The sequence below is a fragment of the Pantherophis guttatus genome, chromosome 1 (genome assembly GCF_059756535.1).
Source record: "Pantherophis guttatus breed Tessera chromosome 1, ASM5975653v1, whole genome shotgun sequence".
NCBI classification, from domain to species: Eukaryota; Metazoa; Chordata; class Lepidosauria; order Squamata; family Colubridae; genus Pantherophis; species Pantherophis guttatus.
The window spans coordinates 254,903,932-254,923,450 of record NC_142063.1 but is presented as its reverse complement, the minus strand read 5'-3'; the positions used below and the strand labels follow the sequence as shown (position 1 = coordinate 254,923,450).

The 19,519-nt window shown below is 36.9% G+C and overlaps 1 protein-coding gene across 13 annotated transcripts in view; it reads left to right on the top strand.

Moving 5' to 3' along the window:
• Positions 1-19,519, top strand: part of PTPRK (protein tyrosine phosphatase receptor type K) — a 393,200-nt gene that overhangs the window by 322,799 nt on the left and 50,882 nt on the right. For 8 of the 13 annotated variants that reach the window (XM_034418776.3, XM_087882791.1, XM_034418775.3 and 5 more), the window contains exon 14: positions 17,775-17,913. In XM_034418776.3, the coding sequence (XP_034274667.1) occupies positions 17,775-17,913 (139 nt within the window). The remainder of the gene's footprint in view (positions 1-17,774; positions 17,914-19,519) is intronic. The other 5 variants (XM_034418777.3, XM_087882792.1, XM_087882790.1 and 2 more) reach the window with 1 other exon arrangement.

Sequence of the window (19,519 nt, the reverse complement as noted above, 5' to 3'; positions counted from 1 at the left end):
GATGTTGTACCATGCAGACAGTGATGAGTTACTTTAATGCTGGCTCAGTAGAAAGTTTTGCTTGAAAATACAACAGCAGCATTATTCAAAAGACATGAGACTGCTCCTGTGCCAATCACAACTGGCAATAGTTATTCCAAAGAACAAGTTGCTCAGAGCCTGGATTATTAAATTTTATTAGGGAGAAGCTTAATTCTAGGAAGTATTTTGCTTTTGAACGAGAAACTTATCATAAAGGGTAGATTAGAAGAGGAAGTTTCTGGTTCTGTTTTGATGTCAACGGAGGGAGCTTTGTCTCTTTTATGAAAAGAGTTCACAGAAGCATTGTATGCATGTAGATCAGGGGTGAAATGCTCCCGGTTCGGACCAGATCGCCCAATCTGGTAGCGATGGAGGCAGGTGGTTTGGAGAACCGGTAGCAAAAATCCCTGACCCCCTCCCTGCCCCCATACCCAGCTGAGCCGCACAATCATCTGAGGCTTTTTTTCTTTTAAATGCCTCTGACGATCCAAGCTGAATTGCCTGATCAGCAGCGGCTTTTTTTCTTTTAAATGCCTCTGACGATCCAAGCTGAGTTGCCTGATCGTCAGAGGCATTTAAAAGAAAAAAAGCCTCTGCCGATCAGGCAACTCAGTTGGGATCATCAGAGCCTTTTGAAAGCATTTTTTTACAACCTCTTTGCTGAAGAGGTTGTAGAAAAAATGGTTTTAAAAGTTAAAAAAAAAATTGGCCATGCCCACCCAGTCACATTACCCCCCCCCACCAAGCCACACCCACAGAACTGGTAGTAACAAATTTTAGATTGCACCACTGATGTAGATATATTTCTTCAACTTCTTTTATTTTATTTTTAAAGAAAAGCTTATTTCACTCACTCAGGGATAGTTAAATTCAAGTTCTAGTGACAAGCCAGAGAACTGGAAAAGATAAAAACAATGTGTAGAGTAAAAAAAAAAGTACCAATTTGTAAAGTGACAGAACACTAATCATGATACAACTCTAGAATGAATTCTTGCCTAATGTTGTAATTATACATTGTAATTTTTGTTTGTCTCTGTGTTAGTTCTGTTCTTAAAAACCTAAGGGTGGTGTTGGGAATGATAATGTATCGCTTCTTAAATCTAGAAAATGAAAGGCTAAATATCGTGGAGGTTTATAATAAATGCCCCTAGATTTTTTTTTCTTCCCATAAAGATGAAAAATAAATACATCACTGGCTACTAGATTACAGTGTAATTTCTAAACCTTGCATTTTACTCTGATAGTATCTTGTCATGTTTTTACCATGTGTGCTACAGAAGAGAGCTGTATGTTTGAATGTGTGCATGCATGTGTGAAGCACTTCTTTTCAGTGTTACATTTTTTCAGGCCTGCTGGGCTAAACCTGCTCCCAGGTTTTTTTCCGTGTATGTGTTTATGCCTGGTTGTTGTAACTATATCTACTGCTTTACACAATAAGATAATTAAACATCATCCATGTTTTGTTCCAAGGCAAGTGTCTTATACATCTCTTATTTTGGATTACATTAAACGTACTAGGATTTTGTGGTACGCTTTAGGTCAGGGGTGGGCAACTGTGGCCCTTTTACAACCTGTGGACTTCAACTCCCAGAATTCCTGAGACAGCCAAGCTGGCTCAGGAATTCTGGGAGTTGAAGTCCACAGGTCATAAAGGGGCCATATTTGCCCACCCCTGCTTTAGGTTAATCTGAACGTAGCAGTCCGATGACATGCTTATTGAAGTACAGATAGGTTTTATAGCTGCACTACTCAGGGAAGCCAGTTGGAGCAGTGCTTCTACATTATTTTCTTACCATGGGATAATTTAGAATGCAAATGTAGCCCTAATGCCATTAAATCAAATTAAATTCAAACAGACTAATGAATGATTTGATTATGTGATGTGCCATAATTGTGTGGGTGGTAAGGAACCATACAGATAGACACTCTCTAAGATCATCTGTTGCCAACTTGGCCTTTGCAATTTTTCTAATGCTGTACTCATAAGTACTGCTATAATTGAGTCCACCCAATTCATTTCCTTTCGCTTTTTCCACATTGCACGTTAGGTCTTCATATCATGTGTCTAAAATATGACAATTTGAGCTTGATCATTTGTGCCTGGAGTGAGAAATCTGGATTGATTTCTGCAATATCTATTTGTTTGGTTTCTTGGCAATCCATCGTATTCACAACTTTTTCCACCATCAGCATTTAAAAGCATCAGTAGTTTTTCCATCCTGCTTCTCAATACTCAACTTTAAGTACCGTATTCTGAAACTATTGACAGCATAATTATGTTTATATTAAACATTATAATTATAATTATAATTGTTGTAGGTATAGGTTCTTTTCCAAGGTTTTTGTGGCTACTGTAGCATATAACTGGATTGCTGATTCCTTTGTTGTTTGTGGTTGATCCTATAAAGCAGATGCTATCTACAACTATCTTCACTGTTGATTCTAAGGATGGCTGCTATATATGTTGACTTTAGTTATGTCTTTATATTTAATTTCCTTTTTTTCTGTATTCTCATTACCATAACTTGTATACCATTACCGTTTTAAAGGTATCACAGTAGTATCTACAGCCCTAGTGATGACACCATTATCAATTGGAGGTTACCTTTCTCCAATTTAAAAATCATAGTCATCTACTTCCCAGCCAAATTATTCCCCCAACAATTTTATTTATTTTACTTTATTTATTTGATTTCTATAGCCACCCATCTCAGCAAATGATTCCGGGTGGCATACATCATCATAAAAGCATAAAATGAAATAACCCAGAGGGCAAGATCTTTGGCAGAACAGCAAGTCTCCTTGTCCCCACCAGCTGACATTTCTTGGCTCTAGTCTATATATCCAGCATATTGCTTGAACAAATAAGGAAAGAATATACAGTCTTGTCTCACTCCTCTGCTGATATTGAGTCGGTCTGTTTTGCCACATTTCACTTGGATTGTGGCTTCCTCTGTGTTTGTGGGCTTTGCATAAGGACAATAAGATTCTATAACATACTGTATTTTTCAGAGTATAGGACACACTTTTTTCCCTCATAAAAGAGGCTGAAAATTTGGGTGCATCTTATACTCTGAATGTAACCCTGCGCGGTGCCCAAAATGGCTACCTGGAACAGCTGCTGCCTTCTCTTACCCCTTCTGCGTTTTGCCTGCTTTAGTCACTGGAGTTCCTTCCAAGGATCAGGTGTGCTTTTGAAGCTGTTTTTCCCAACACAAGCGAAGCAATCTTCTGTACTTTGCCTGCTTTTTTAATTGCTGCTCCCTCCAACAATCAGCTGTGCTTTAGAAGCACAGCCCCAATCAGCCCCAACCTCAAAACCAGTGAGCAAACTAATGTGCTGGGACTAGCCAGATGAATACCTGGTAGGCAGAATCCCCCCCCCCATTTTCCTCCCCAAAAACTAAGGTGCATCTTATACTCCGGTGCGTCTTGTACTCCGAAAAATACAGGTACCTGTTTTTTCTTAAGGACATTCCACAACTTGACATAGTTAATACAATTGAGGGCCTTTCAATAATCAATGAAGTATTTACAGGTTTCTTTTAGTGTTTTCAATTTTCTGTTATTCAGTGTGCATCAGCAATAAGGTCTCTGGTTCCTTGGCCTTTTCAGATGACCCTGATAAACATATTCAGAAGCTGTTGCCCAGGAAACAGGAGCTGATTTTTTTTTTTTTGTTGTTAAGTTTAGAAGAGTCAGATAATATTTGGAAGTGGCTCAAACGGACCCCTCCCTAATTTACTTTTTTAATTATAAGAAAGAGGAGGAGGACTTGTAAGATTCTGTTATTATAGACAATAAAAAAGAAAAGACATTGTGCACATTGGTATAAGATGCTATAATTGAGAAGTACAGGTTGTTGTTGGACAGATTGATGTAAGTAACAATTATCCCACAGACCCACCAAATCTTTCCTTCATAATCAAAGCTCTGATTCCTGAATTAGTTGATGCTGCAGTAAGTTGCAATTCACTAAGGCATGCATTTTTTTTTCTAATAGTGGTGATGTAGGAACAAGTAGCTACTGTTGGTTCTTTGCTACTTTTGATTACTCAAGGTCCCTTTGTGTAAATATCTGACAGTAAATTTTAAATTGCTTAATACCTTTAGAGGCTTCAAGCATTGCCCAGAGTGGAAAATACAAAATCAAATTATTGTGATAAGCACATCACATAATCCCAAGCAATAAAATGCAAGGACCTAAAATCCCTTTGCAAACTACTTGGCAACTATCCCTAACTCTGCAAGCATCTTTTTCCCTTCTCTAATTTAACAAGACTTTCCATCAGCCAAACTTTATCACCTATAGAACAAACTTTAGGTCTGCTGGGTATTTGAGCAGAATTAAATTCCCTCCAACACAGAGACAAACACACACACAGGCATGTGAACATATACACATATACACACTCACACATGCTTCATTTTTAAATTGTTTCTTTTCTACTTGTCTTAGTGAGAGAGAATTAACTATGCCTGCACCAGGATTAGCAATTTTTTTCACTTGTAGGTGGAGGAAAACAAAAGATTATAATGGATCTTCCATATCAAAAATATCTTTTAAAATCCAGGGGTGGGTTTTTTTTTTTAGGTTTCTAATGCTAAAGAGCTGTAGAGATTTCTGCATGAGCAATTATTTTTGCCCCTCTGAAGACTTGATAAGTATTTTAAGATAAACTTCCCAATGCTTTATTAGTTCATTTTAAGTATGACTCAAACATTTCAGCTTCGCTTTGACTGAATGAAACAACTGGCATTGATTTTATTAACATCTAAAATAAGAAGTTAAGATTTTTCCATTTTAGTAGTTACTTAAAATCACAATTAACATTGTATGTAATATGTAAAGAAAGCCACCAAAAGTATCACAAAGTCTAGATATCTGTTAGATGAAAGAAAGCTTCTTTTAATTTTCCCAGATAAAGGTAAACAGAACAAAGTACCCACCATCCACAAATTTGCAAAAGGAAGAGTAAACTGCTATGACTTACAATTCCAAATCTGCCCATAGCCTTCAAAAAAATGAAGCCTCCAAAATTTCTCCAGGACTGTTATTTTCAGAAAGGGACACTAAGACAAATAGCAGTGAGGAAAAAAATGAATTCCTTAATGTCTTACTGACAAGCTGAAAGAAGTCACATTTGTGAAGCAAGCTAGTATCCATCTGAAAGTCCTTAATTAACTCTGGTGCAAAAAAAAGTAGTTCTTTTCACAAAAATGCTAACGATGTGAGAGCAAGTGGACTGAAAACAGACATTATAATGCCTCATGTGCAACTGTTGTGGAAAAAAAGCAAATGTTAAGTATCACCAGACAATTGGGTTATCATTTCAAAGATATTTTCTCCCCTAAATAGAGAAAAGGAATGATCATGGACTGACAAAATAAATCAACGGGAGCGGGAGTGACTTCCAACTTCCTGCTGGCTTCCCTATTGAATTTCCTTGTGGGAAGCTTGAAGTTAAAATCAGAAATCTCCCCTTCCCTTCCCAACAGAATAAGAGTTGGAAGGGACCTTGAAGGTCTTTTAGTCCAATCCCTTGCTCAGGCAGGAAACCCTATACCTTTCCTTACAAATTGTTGTCCAATCTCTTTTTAAAAACTTCTAATGTTGGAGCATTCACAACTTCTGAAGGCAAGTCGTTCCACTGGTTAATTGTTCTCACTGTTAGGAAATTTCTCCTTAGCCTTAGGTTGCTTCTCTCCTTGATCAGTTTCCATTCATTGCTTCTTATCCTGCCTTCAAGTGTTTTAGCTGTGACAACCTCTGAGATATTGGAACACTGCCCTTCCCTTCCCAGTAGGCAAGTAAGTGGGGGAGGGAGCAAGGCATTGTGGAACTGGCTGAAAATTGTAATGGGACTTTGAAAATGAAGATCAGGTGATGGATCAGGGAAGACATGCAGGGGTTGTCATGGGTCAGAAAGTTCATCAGGGTGCACAAGAAGTGCCATTCCCATCTGGTAAGGTACATGGAGGTGTAATGCAGATCAGGGAGAGAGTGTAGAAGTGGGTATTGGAGAAGACATGGAGGGGAAGCATGGGTTGGGGAAGGTGCAGGGTGTCAGCACAGGTCAAGAGAGCATAGACTGGTAAGGATACACATAATTCATTCCTCCCTATTCCTCCTATCCTTCTGTTTGTAGCAGGCACATAAATGGTTGGGGAGGAGTAGGGGCTGACTGGAAAACTCACAGAATGTTGAAAATGAAGATTATTGGACTACAGCAGCAGCCAATAGCACTAAAGCAGCCATAACTTCCCCAAATTTCATTCCCTCAGGAGTCATAGGTCCCAGATTTTAGACACAATCTGCAAGCTAGCCCATCTGAGGTACCTTAGTTCACAAAGTTAATAGTTGCCTTTTATATACCATTTTGCCCAATTAAAGGTCATGGTAACATTAGTTTTAGTAAGGTAGGTAGGTAGGTAGGTAGGTAGGTAGGTAGGTAGGTAGGTAGAGGGATTAAAGTAAAACTGCCAATATACACCTCACATGAACATATCTGAGATACTGTGTATGTTTTTGGCAATTAACCTCAAAAAGAAAAAAGAAAGTAAAAGTATCAGGACTTAAACAGTACCTACAGGAGGAGAAGTTAGCTCGCAATCGTATGGTATTTCATATCCACCAATTAACTAGATATCTAGATAAATCTCAATAAAAATATAATGACAGCAATTGGAAAAGGGTATTGCAGAATTCTGATGAAGAATTCTATTAGAAATGTGTTCATGATGTACACAATTCCCAACTCCTCTTCAGTGTAGTTAAACATCTTTGAAGACTAGTGTCTATTTTCCCATAGGATATAAAATATTAATGCATACTTTTATGTGTGTTGTGACATGCCTTCTAGTATATTTCCCAACAGTAATACATTCTTTGTGGATTTGTTTTTATTCAAACAGAATCTCCTTGAAACCAGATTTGTTTTTCAGCTTCATTGTGGGAATTGTTTGTCAAAAATAAATAAGTAACAAAATCTGTTTCCAGTATGTTATCTATTATATTTAACCAGTTAAATACCAGAGCAATCCTGAATTTCATTCATAGTTCCTTTACAATTACACAACAGAACTAGAGTGACTGACATGTTAGCTGAATGTAGCTATGTCTGGTTCTATAGAAGAGTCAACCTTTTACTGACTTCATTAATATGACTTTTTCACCATGATTTCATGATTCACACTTACGGATCTGTGGAGAGCCCTATTTGGAAACTTCAATAGTTTCTAGGTTTCTTTGATAAAAGTCCACTTCCAACATGCACCATATAACTAGGCATGGCTCCCACAAAACTGCTTGAGCTTGTTTTTACCTGCCATAGTGTCAGCTCATTCATCCTTGAGCTGATTGTCCACAATATTTTTCTCATCTGACTAAAAGGTTTGGGATTTAGGACACTGTTTTGTGGTGTTTTTACTCCTAAGTGCACAGTTTCATTTGAGGGTTGCAGCGAGGAAGAGAACAGACTTCCAAATGCTCTGTTGTGAAATGCCCGAGGCTTAGAGCTTTTCCCATCCTATTTAACATCTACTTGAAGCTGCTAGGAGAGGTCATCTGCCAGTTCAAGGTGAGGTATCATCAATATGTTTATGATCCCCAGTTGTGCATCTAGTCCCAAGCCTCAGTGGGACATGCAGTAGAAACCCATTCACATGCCTGGAGACTCCCAGTATTTAGATGGGGAAAAACAGGTTCAGACCCAATCTGGGTTAGATCTGACAGAAGGATTGTATCATCAAGGATTTCACTCTTGATGGGATTGCGGTTTTTCAGAAACAGTACATTGACAACCTGTGTGTCTTTTTTGACTCATGACTCCTGCTCAAGGAATAGGTGGAAGCCATGGCCAAAAGCGTTTATCCTCAGCTTTGGCTGCATCCTTACCTGGAACAGGATGCTTTGAAGATACTCACTCATGCTCTTGTCATCTTCTGATTAGATTACTGTAATTTGGTCAGAAACTTTAGGTGGACTAAAATGACTGGTCTTGATACTATTGTGTAGCACTACTTCTGCAGGAGTATTATACTGTTGCACATGTCCTGAGATGAAGAGGAAATGGAATCAGTGGCATCTAGAAACAATAGTCTTGACATCAGTGATTCCAACAGTGGTAGAGCCAATGATCTCCTCTCTATGTTAAGAAAAATGCTTCCAACCACTCACAGTCTCCCAGATTCAGGATCAGCTACCCTATTTTAAGCAGAGGCAAGAAATAAAAGATTCAACAACAGAAATCAGCCAACAGAAGAGCAAGTGTTGAAGAGCATATTGCTGCAGCTGTGTCCAAGGACTCAGACTCACCATCACTGCTGGCCTCACTCCTTGGGAGCAGCTATTAAGAATAATTTTTCAAGCCACAGCTCTGTCATGCTTACCTTGCTGTGCTTGGACTTAGAGCTCTGGATTCTACCTCACTGTGTTCTGTGTCTCTTTCCTTGGATTCATTGCTTTTTTATTAGGTTCCTAGTCTCAACCCATGTCAACCTTGTTGACTACATTTACAATTACCCTCTTAAGATAATGGTATAAAGGACTCTCATCTTCTAAAAGTTCTGACTGAGTTTTGCTTATCATTGAACTGTGACAGTATTCAACTTGCTCTACTGTTGGCTGGCAGCCAGCAGTGTCACACAGAAAAAGGAGCTGCTCTGGCTGCAGTCCAAGTCAAGATATTGGTTTTTCTCTTTAAAGCCCTGTATGACTTCGGGCCTGGGTAGCTAAGAGATCACCTTTCCCTATTGAATGATAAAGAATTTGTAAAACAAACGCAGGTAGAGGCCTTACAATACTTCGATTTGAATTCAGAAACATCAAATGCCAAAATGTTTGAATGGGAAGCATATATCCAAGATTGAATTATTGCTTATGCATTGTATAAAAATAAAATTAAAAACAACAGGGGAAACAATTTACAAGATGAACTGAAATGTTTACTGTATGGACATAAATGCCCATCTACATCTATTCAAAACTGTAAGTGGCTCTGTGTGTATATACATGTATTTGATATATTTTATTTTGTATCTGATAAATCATTCAGTGCTCAAGTTGAAGTCCAAGCATCTCCTTTGGATTCTTTCATTTCTCTTTTTGGATTCAATCATTTTCTTTTGGGTAGTCTTCATTCTTACAATGAACAAATTGGTTGGGTGGCGTTCTCTTTGAATTTAAAATTCAATAATCTTGTCAAGTGATAGAGCCCCCAGAAATCCAATTAGTACAAAATACTACTCCTTCACCAGTCTTGTTCTAAGGGACATCAAGTGACTCCTGGGTCAAGCCAACTTCAATGCCATTGACTTTTTGCCACATTAAGAATCTTAGTAGAGTAAAGGGAAAAAATATTATTCATTATTCCAAGTACTATTGCCTAACTTACTTACTTACTTTCTTTCTTTCTTTCTTTCTTTCTTTCTTTCTTTCTTTCTTTCTTTCTTTCTTTGTTTATTTATTTATTTATTTATTTATTTATTTATTTATTTATTTATTTATTTATTTATTTATTTATTGGTTCGATTTATATGCCGCCCTTCTCCGGAAACTCAGGGCGGCTTACAATGCGTCAAGCAATAGCCTTCATACTTTTGTATATACCTGCTTAGTAGGGCTTTCGGCCCCCCCTAAGCGGTGTTCTTTTTTATACAAAGTCATCTTATTGCCCCCACAATCCGGGTCCTCATTTTACCTACCTCGAAAGGATGGAAGGCTGAGTCAACCTTGAGCCTGGTGAGATTTGAACTTGCAGTAATTGCAGGCAGCTGGTGCTACTTTAACAGCACTTAGTCAGCTGCGCCACCAAGGCTCTTTAGTGGAGACATCACAATCAAGTTTTCACTGTCAACAGCTTACTGCATTCATGGAGAATAGAAAATTAGAAATTCATGTCACAATCTTTGGACCTCTCATTCTCCACATCAAGCATGAATCCTGAAATACCATGGATTGATTGATTTGTTTGTTTTTTATTTACTTCATTTATGTGGCCACTCACTCAGCATGCAACTTGGGCAGCTAATAACCACTAAAAAGCACCAACAAAATTATAGAACAGCAGTTAAACACATCACTCCCAAGGCAGTTCATACATCCATAATGAATAAACACTTAAAACATCTAAAACCAATCATCCTGGTAAGTCTACTGTACCAGACTGACACTGGAGGCGAAGGCTAACACTTAGGACATTCTTATCACTGGAACAAACTATTGAAGTCATAAGACTAAGAACACACTGCTCGTTCAGAAGTTTTCTATAACAGAAAATAGAGACTGCAGCTACCCAACTTTATCCCTTTTAGTATGTTCATCTGTTAACCAAAAAGCATTAGCCTTTCAAATGGAAGATATCATTTTGTATCCAAGGAGGTTTTACTGTATGTCTAACATAGCATAGATATCTGTAAAGGCTCCAAGCAGTACCTCTGATATTCATTCTCCCCCCCCATTTAAAAGCCACCTGGCTTATGTTCAAAGTCAGTGGTTACATAACAGTCATTGCATTCTACTGTCATTTCACAGAATTACCATATTGAGTAATGTGTCTTGTTGCTTTTAAGAATTGTTTCTACTATTCTTGGCCTTCCAAAGACCTTCTAAAGGCCATGTTTCTTTCTTTTTTTTTTAACCAGTAGTTTTACAAAGGAAACTAGCAACCACCAAGATTTGCTCTGAGCCGCCCAATCAGTCCTTTCTCTGTAAGAATACTCACCCATGTGTGTGAATCACAAAGAATTACAATGAAGAACTGGAAGTTTTTAAGAAGAAGTTGGATAATCATTTGTCTGAAGTGGTGTAGAGTTTCCTGCCTAAGCAGGGGATGGGCCTAGAAGACCTCCAAGTTCCCTTCCAATTCTATTCTATTCTAACTGGTTTCAGAATTTGCCAATCAAGTTCTCATCTCCTACCTTGCTTGACGTCACAGTTCCTTTGAATCCACTTTGTCTTCCTTAGGAATTGAAGTTATTTGACAGGTGCATGGTATAATAGGACAGGAGGAGCACCAAAACATCTGTAGGTTCTGACAGGTTCCAAAGGGGAGGTCTCCTCTTATGTATTTACAGATGACCAGTTGAAGAATTGCAGTTATAAATTCTTCCTCCAGTTCAGATAACGGAAAAGGCATGCATTCATACAAATTCTCACAAATATTTTGTAAAAAAAATTTGGTGTAATAGCCAAAAATAACCACTTGACTCTATACAGTTGAAAAGCAGCACAATATATTAAGAATTCTTTTAAACTTGTGTGACCTGTGAATAATAAATCGATCATGTATACTATACAGATAAAAAATGTACATGGTGCAATTGTACTTCTGAAAGCCTTGGAGTTATTTAATGACAGAGAGGTTTAGAATAGTTAAATTTATAGTTCTTTTTTTTTTTTCATTCCTGTGTAATAGTATTACACCATAAATGGGTTTTCGGTTTAATTAATGCCTAGATAATAGAAGGATTACACAGAGCTACATGCATATTTCATCCCTTTGTGCCTGATTTTTTATTATGATGATTATACAAAAATCTTTAATGCTCATAATGCTACCCATATGTCAGCTGCAAATCCCGAGAAATCTGCAAAACTGGGAATCAAGGAGATAGTAATATACTCAGGAAGCTAAATGAAGTCCTAAACCATGTTAGCAATTGAAGATACTTCAACCACAGTTCTAATACTTCTTGCTTCTTAACATACAAAATGCTGGTTTTCCACAACTTACCTTATTATATCTGGATCTCTTAAATCATTTAACTGACTGCTTCCTCTCTTTCTCCCTCCCTTAGACATCTCTTAGATTGAAAGTGTAGCACTGTGGCATCTGTGCTATTGCCCCAAGTGCTATTCGTATGTGTTACAATCAGTACAGCTTTTCCTTAGATTTATGTTTCTGGCATATGGACAGCTGGAAGTCATTTAAAGAGACCATTGCATGTCCTCATTTCTTCAATATAATATCCCCATCCACAAGACATCAATTTAGATGTCTTCCCCTTTTAGAACCATCCATTTGATATTTAGTCAGTGCCATGAAAATGGCATTGAACAGAATAACAACTATGTTTATACATTTTAAAAAATTGAATGTTGCAGCAGACTTTGCAAATATTCAGAAGGCAGTTTGCTTTACTGAACCTGCTATCCTGATCTTCTGAATATGCATAGCTATTGTTTTTTACTTTCTAGATTTTTGCCAACATTCAGACACTACAGTAATGTAAAATGTAAGAGATTTGAGAATTGTGTGGGTTCATAATATACTTGTTTTTTCACACTTCCACAAATGCATTGTTTCTATGCCAGAAATTTGCAGGAGTTATAAAATCAAAATGGGTATGCCTATGATTTGCATTACTTGGCAAAACTTTATTTGGTTCTATTCCTCTCCATGCAAATACATTAACTTCTCTGCATTTAATGTCAGCATTCTCTGCATAATTTAAGTGGTTATATGGGTAGGTAGTTTATTGTAGACTATGTGATATGCCTTTTTGTATGATTTTATATGGTTTCAACTGCATTGTTTCGCTGCCTTTATATTATTTTTAACTGTGAGCTATTCAGAGTTATGTATTTAGATGGGCAACTGTATAGCATTTCTCTTTCTCTCTGAAAAATAAGTTACTTAGTTCTGTACAGCCCATGTTGTTTTCAAGATTTGGAAAAGAATGTTTCATCTTGATTACCCAAAATAATGATACATGTAGTATTCAGTACCAAAGCAAAAACATTTGGTATCTTGCTTTTTTAGACTGCTGTCTGAAGGAATCTTATTTATGTGTTAGATGGTGTTGGGGGCAGTAACTAAATTTCCATTATGAAAGTGTTTTGCAGAGCCTGAAGTAATAGTTCCATTTGTTTTCTTCATATTATTCCATTTTCCTATTTTTCCTCTTAATTTAATCTTTCACCTTCACATAATTCATCACACTTCATTAGTTCCCTCTGAGAACAAGCTACATTTCCCCTATACCAGCTCTAGTAAATAGGCTGAAAATTAGATTTTTGTACCTATAACATTCAGTCTCTCTTGTGTTCCGTGGAACTGACGGCATTCCTTCGGCAATGAATCAATCTTCTTTGGAGAAGTTAATGGATGACTTTCCAATTGTTTTATATTAGTCTAATCAGATTTTCTATTTCTATCCATCAAGCTGCCTTTTTTTAACTCCTTTCCCATGTTCTCCTAAATATAATGTCTTGTGTGAAGCATTTTTTGCACCCTCAGTAGATTTGCTTTAAAAAAAAATGTTTTCCCATTTAATATTGTACTGATTTTATGCATTCTCCCATCCTTAAATATATCTCTTGTAACATGCTAAATAAACTGCTTGGGGGAATGTTGGTCATTTAACTTCAGCTGTGAGCTCAAGTGGGGAAAATGGTAAATGCCTATAGGACCTTGCTCACTGCTGATAGAGAAAACAAAAACAGTTTAGAAGAAAAGATTAGATTTTAACATTTCTGTAGAATTCCTCCCACCATTTCCAAAATGCCTTTTCTAATTTGTCACTTGTAAGGGGCATTTTACTCCAGCAGATAACAAAAACATTTAGACATGGTAAGCTTGGGTATAGTAGCTTTCTCTGCTGTTTGGTATGCAGGCTATTAAATAAATATGTGTGATGATTTTTTAAAAAAATAAAATCTGAATTTCAGGAGAAGGGTTTACAAAACCCTCTGTATTTTCTATATGGGAAATTTTCCAGCATGAATTTGCATTTTGTTGCTTTTTTTTTTCCTTGGTTGATGTTACCGTGTTTTCCCGAAAATAAGACCCTGTCTTATATTTTTTTGAACCCCGAAATAAGTGCTTGGCCTTATTTTCAGGGAGGTCTTATTATTTTGGGGTGCATGGAGCAAGATGGGGCTCCTCTTGCCATCTTACCTGATTTCCAGCTCTTTCTCTGTGGGGACCGGCTGTGCATGCGTTTAAATATTTTCGGGGAGGGCTTATTTGGGGGGGGCTTATTTTAGCGCATGTGCTCAAAAGCCCGATTGGACATATTATCAGGGGATGTCTTATTTTCGGGGAAACAGGGTACCTTCTTAATATATTACTCATACTTGCCTAAAATATTCAGAACACATCCTGATTTCAAAATTCAAATGATATTTTATCATTCCTGCTCTGAGTCTGCATTATCTAAGCAATCTAATCCATAGGATCCTTTGGGTTTAGAAGAAGGTATAAATAATGAAATATTGGACGAGATGATAGTTGGGTGGTTATAATCTAATGCCCAAAATCATAATGTAATTGATGTTATACAAATGGCTGTTTCTGAAAGGCATGGCTTGCAGATAACGAAAAATATGTTAAACCAGATATGTCAGAATGATTTCAAGATGAGACTTTAGTATCCCCCGAACACTATTCACAATCTCCTCACTGATTATATTAGGTCAGCAAGATCAACAATCTCTAGACGGATAAGCTTTACAAATCTGTAACTGAATGTATGATGAAGCTTTGAATCTTAATGGTGTCATGTCACCCAAATGCACCTTGGCATTTTGCTTAGAATGTGGAGGCAGAAGATACACAAATGTAAGTTACAGGTTTATATAGAATAGAGTGAAAATTGTATCATGAATGAATTCACTATTCTTTCAATTTGCATAGTTTTCATTCCTTCCCAGAACATGGATGTACGTTTTTGCCATTCAAGACAACCATATGCAAGAAATCCAGAGAAGAGTCTAATGGCACATATTTTTCTGCAGAGTTTTCTCTGAACTGCCCAGATGGGAGATCACGTTGGAGTCTTAATTTAAATGGCTCCCAAAGAAAAGGGATTGTGGATAAAGTTTAAAAAGTTTCTTTCTTCAAAACAGCTTGAGCCAATTTAAATTCCATTCTACTGAGGTTTTATTAAGGCATGGGCTTTTTTAGTTCTGGATCTAGCTATTGACTACAATCCAGAAAAAAATGGAAATGTGTAAGGTGCCATTGCATTTCTGTATGTTCCATGCCACTCAATCAATTTGTCGAAAACGGCAAATCATAATTTTGAAATATTTATCTTCCGCCGTCTATATAGACTAGTGCATGGTGGTTTACAATCCATAATTATAATGATCTCAATAAATTTTAAGCCTCATTTCAAGCAAATGCAGAAAAGCCCTGTCTTCTCTGATAGCTCTAAATTATAAATGATAGCAGCAACTAGTTTCTAATGAAATCTTCCTTCCCTTGTTTAATCAAGTTTCCACTGTGCATTTATTTCAAAAAGATGTGTTAATTGGTTTGCACTCATCATGAGCAATAGTACCTTAACACAAACTGTTAAGGTTGTAAGATATAGGATGTTTGACAAGGATAACAATGATTCGGTTTAGATTTAATGACACAAGCAAGACCAAATAAATGTAAGGGCTACTATACATAGTTTCTTTCTTACAAGAGTTGTAAACCAAAATAGAACAAGGTTATCACAGAATAAATCTTTCACCATTTTTGAGGAGCGCTGTAATTGGGGGCGAAAAGGCATACTTAAAGATGGAGGGAATAGAGAATACACATCAACGTATGCAACCAAAAGAACTTTATAAAAGGGATGTGAGCACCATGTCCACCCAAACATCTTTCCCAATCCACAATACAAATGAATCCCCAGCTTGCTTTTCTCAACATGTATTTATTTATATGTAGTTATTAAAATAATTTATGTAGTTATCCGCCCAATTCACAAGTAATGACTCTGGGTAGCTAACAAAGAGTTAAAAACATCCAAACAAATTAGCTAATAAAAATGTACCACAATAAAGCACAAAACAATGCCAAGGAACAAAACAAACTTATTCCAATTCCCATGCTGTTATAGGATAGGTTTATCCAATATTCTAGTCCAACGTTGAGGAGAGAAAAAAAGAATTTTAGCAAATCTTGTTGGCTTTTTACCTTATCAACTGTGATTGTTTTTCACATTTATGACTGTTGCAGCATCCCCAGATTCACATAATCAAAATTTGGACACTTGGCAACTGGCATGTATTTATGACAGTGACACTTTCCCAGGTTCATGTGGACACCATTTCTAACCTGCCCAGCTGGCATCTGACAAGCAAAGTCAATGGGGGAAGCCAGATTTGCTTAATGACTTCATGATTCATTTAACCACTGCAGTGATTTGCTTAGCAAGTGTGGCAAAAAAAGGAACTTAAAATGGGGCAAAACTCACTTAATAACTGCCTTGCTTAGCCATGGAAATTTTGGGCTCAACTGTGGCCAAATGTCAAGGACTACCCGTATAGTGGCCCCAGATTGTAAGTAGAAAGAATTGTAATCCCAAGTGGCAAAGGACATGTTTATAAGCATCATTGTTCTACTAAAGTACAAATACTATCAGTATCTAATCTATCTGACCTCTTTTAATAATAGAAAAAGTCTTTTTGTAAGACCTTAAAAACCTTAAGGTGTGCAGGGACCCATTTGTTGGTTAATTTAATGGTAGGTGGCATATTCCTGGCTACTCTGCTTTTTAATTATTGTATTCTGTATCTCTGATTTACTTGCAAGCTTTTCTATTTTTCATATATTTTAGCAGAGCTTATTTGAATGTTGCAGACCCTTCCAAGGTAGTTGCCTTTGTCTGCAAAGGAACAAACAGCATACCTTTGTATATGTGGTAGGAAGTAGTGCCTTTCAATTGCTGTTGACTTCCTGATTTTTTGTTTTTTAACTCTCAGGAGTTTGGTTTGCAGGGAAAGGGGTGAACCCTTTTCACCTTTAGTGTTTCATGTATCTGTAATGGCAGTTTAGTAGAACTCTGTTGAGTGGATGTAAAGCAGACATAAATCATTATCTAGCCCAAACTTTATATTTTTTCAGAACATACGGCAATACCTGCACTGCAGTAGCTCATTACAGGTATTCTGATTTGTTTTGGTATCTCTAATTATTTCATGTATAATTCATGCACTTGGATAAACGAACAGTGTAAAATCAGTTACAAGAAATGGCACATAGACAGCTAAAATCTTGATATTGTATCTAGCAAATGAAAGTAATATTTTATATATCTGGGCAGGTTAGTCTAAAATAAGGGAGCGATCCTAAAGCTCTCCTACTATTGCTAACAACTATCGCTTCTAGCATGCTAGTGGAAAGATTCAGCAACATCTGGTGGCAACTGGTCCTTAAAATATAACACCAAAAGAACAGGGGCCTGTTAGGCCATGGGAGACTCATTATTGTTTTAGAATGATTTAATAGCAGCTGGTTAGATAGATGCATAGAAAAATGGGGCAGGGGGACCGATGACTTATATGTCTTTTACCAGTCAAACAGGCAAATTCTCACTTTAACCATTATTTGAGAGTAACCTTTTTTCAGTTTACAGGAAGTACAAGTAAAAGCAGTCCTTGAGGGGAAATGCCTGCCCTAATAGCACAAGCACTTAGACTTATATACAGCTTCATAGTGCTTTACAGCACCCTCTATAAGCGATTTACAAATGGCAGCATATTGCCCACAACAATCTGGGCCTCATTTTACCAACCTTGGAAGGATGGAAGGCTGAGTCAACTTCGGGCCCCGTCAGAATCGAACTCCTGGTTATGGGCAGAGTCAGCCTGCAATACCGCATTCTAACCACTGTGCCACCCTGGATCTAATATCGTAGATCTGTGTAAGATAGTTCTTCTTCCTGGTCCAGTACTGCAACAACGCAGAGTCCATTTGGATAGGAGCAATGGTTAAAACAGTTCAAGTAACTTTTAATACCGTTTCTCCCAGCAGCTGCAACAGAAGAACCAGAGGTTATTCCTGACCCAGCCAAGCAGACTGACCGTGTAGTGAAAATAGCGGGAATAAGTGCTGGAATCCTTGTCTTTATTCTCATCCTCCTCCTTGTCATATTAATTGTCAAAAAAAGGTAAGTATGGTAAATTTGCCATTTTCTTTTTGTTCAAATAAATGATAAGAAATTTGTTCACAGTTCATTGTAGAAGAATGGTAGTAGGGAGAGCATCTTATCACAAACAGAAGGTATTTCGTAAAGTCAGAAACCAATATTCTACTGTAAAAATCAATTTATTTATTTTTTTTTAGTATTGAGTTGTGCAAACTGTAAAGACAGTGACCGGTGAAATTGAAATAATACCTTTTTACCTTCAGAACATTTCTTGTATTTTATTAGGGTTAAGCTGAACTTGCTGTTTCAATTAGCCCTCCTTATTCTCTTGTATTGTGAAATGTCTGGCCTACTTATCTTGGAAAATATTTTACAGGCTATGTTACCTTCATTTGTATTTTTATAAGTGATGAAAGTTATAGTTAAAATCACATTACCTTATCATAAATTTTCCACTGGGCTATATAGGCCTGCAGACCTTAAAATGCAAAACGATATTAAATGGTGTCTCATTTCCTTTTTTAAAAAAAATCTTAGCAATATCAAAGTAACAACAAAAATCAATAGCACCACCTTCTGGAAGTAGAAGTAATTCTGAAAGGAAAAAAAAATCTATAATTTTATTTTTTTAAAACACACTTTATTGGTAAGTTTCAAACATTTTGTTAATTGACACACATTTTCAGAATCAACATATATGACTTAACGAATAGCTTTCAGATCCTTTTTCCTTGCCGTTTCTATTTCTCTCACACATCTGAATGAGCAAAATGGCTGCTTAATATGAAGCTGTTTATCACGTCACGTGATTTGTTCCATCTAGCCTAGGACTGATGGGACAGAGAGCTAGTTCTTTAAAATATCACTTAAAAGTCTCTCACATCACCTGCCACTTGTGATCCCCTTAAATGGAGAATGATAAAAATCATATGCAGACTTTATGAATTCAGACTATGTTGTTCTATCACTGAGCTACGGATGTCTTGCTTCAGAGATCAGTTGCAAAATTGTTGTTTTTATTCTAGGCAAGGAAGGAATAAAAATAGGGGTATTTTTGTATCTCTTATCTATGTTAAAGTGAAATGAATTTTCTGTTTCAGTTTTCCAAGTAGGGAAAAAAACTAGACACTGTGCCTAAAAATCATATTTATGTCTTAATGGTTTCCAATAGATTTTTTTTTAATGTATTGCCTTTTTACAATGATTCCCCTGGAGATATATAACATGGAGGAGAAACGTCTGCATTAGAACCCTTAGGTATGCTAATAGTGTTTTGTGTTAGTTAGACACATATGTGATTTCTCCCAATAGTGCTTTCACTTTTTTTTTTCCTGTTGTGTACCTCTGTGCTTAAAAAGAAATGCTACAAACCAGTTCATAGTAAAAAAATAATGAGAAATCCACTTGTGCAAATTAAGGGGCAGATCAGTAAGTAGCTGTCTTGCTTTTTAGCTGGAAGTTCTCCTTGACAAACGATGAAGAAATGTGATCGTCAGAACTGTAAAGACAGGCCAGTGAGAAATGTCCTCAGAATATCAGATAGCCAACAGCTGCTCCTGGGGATGTGACACTTCCTTACAAACCTATCATAATGTCAGCACTCATGCTGACATTTACACCAAACTAT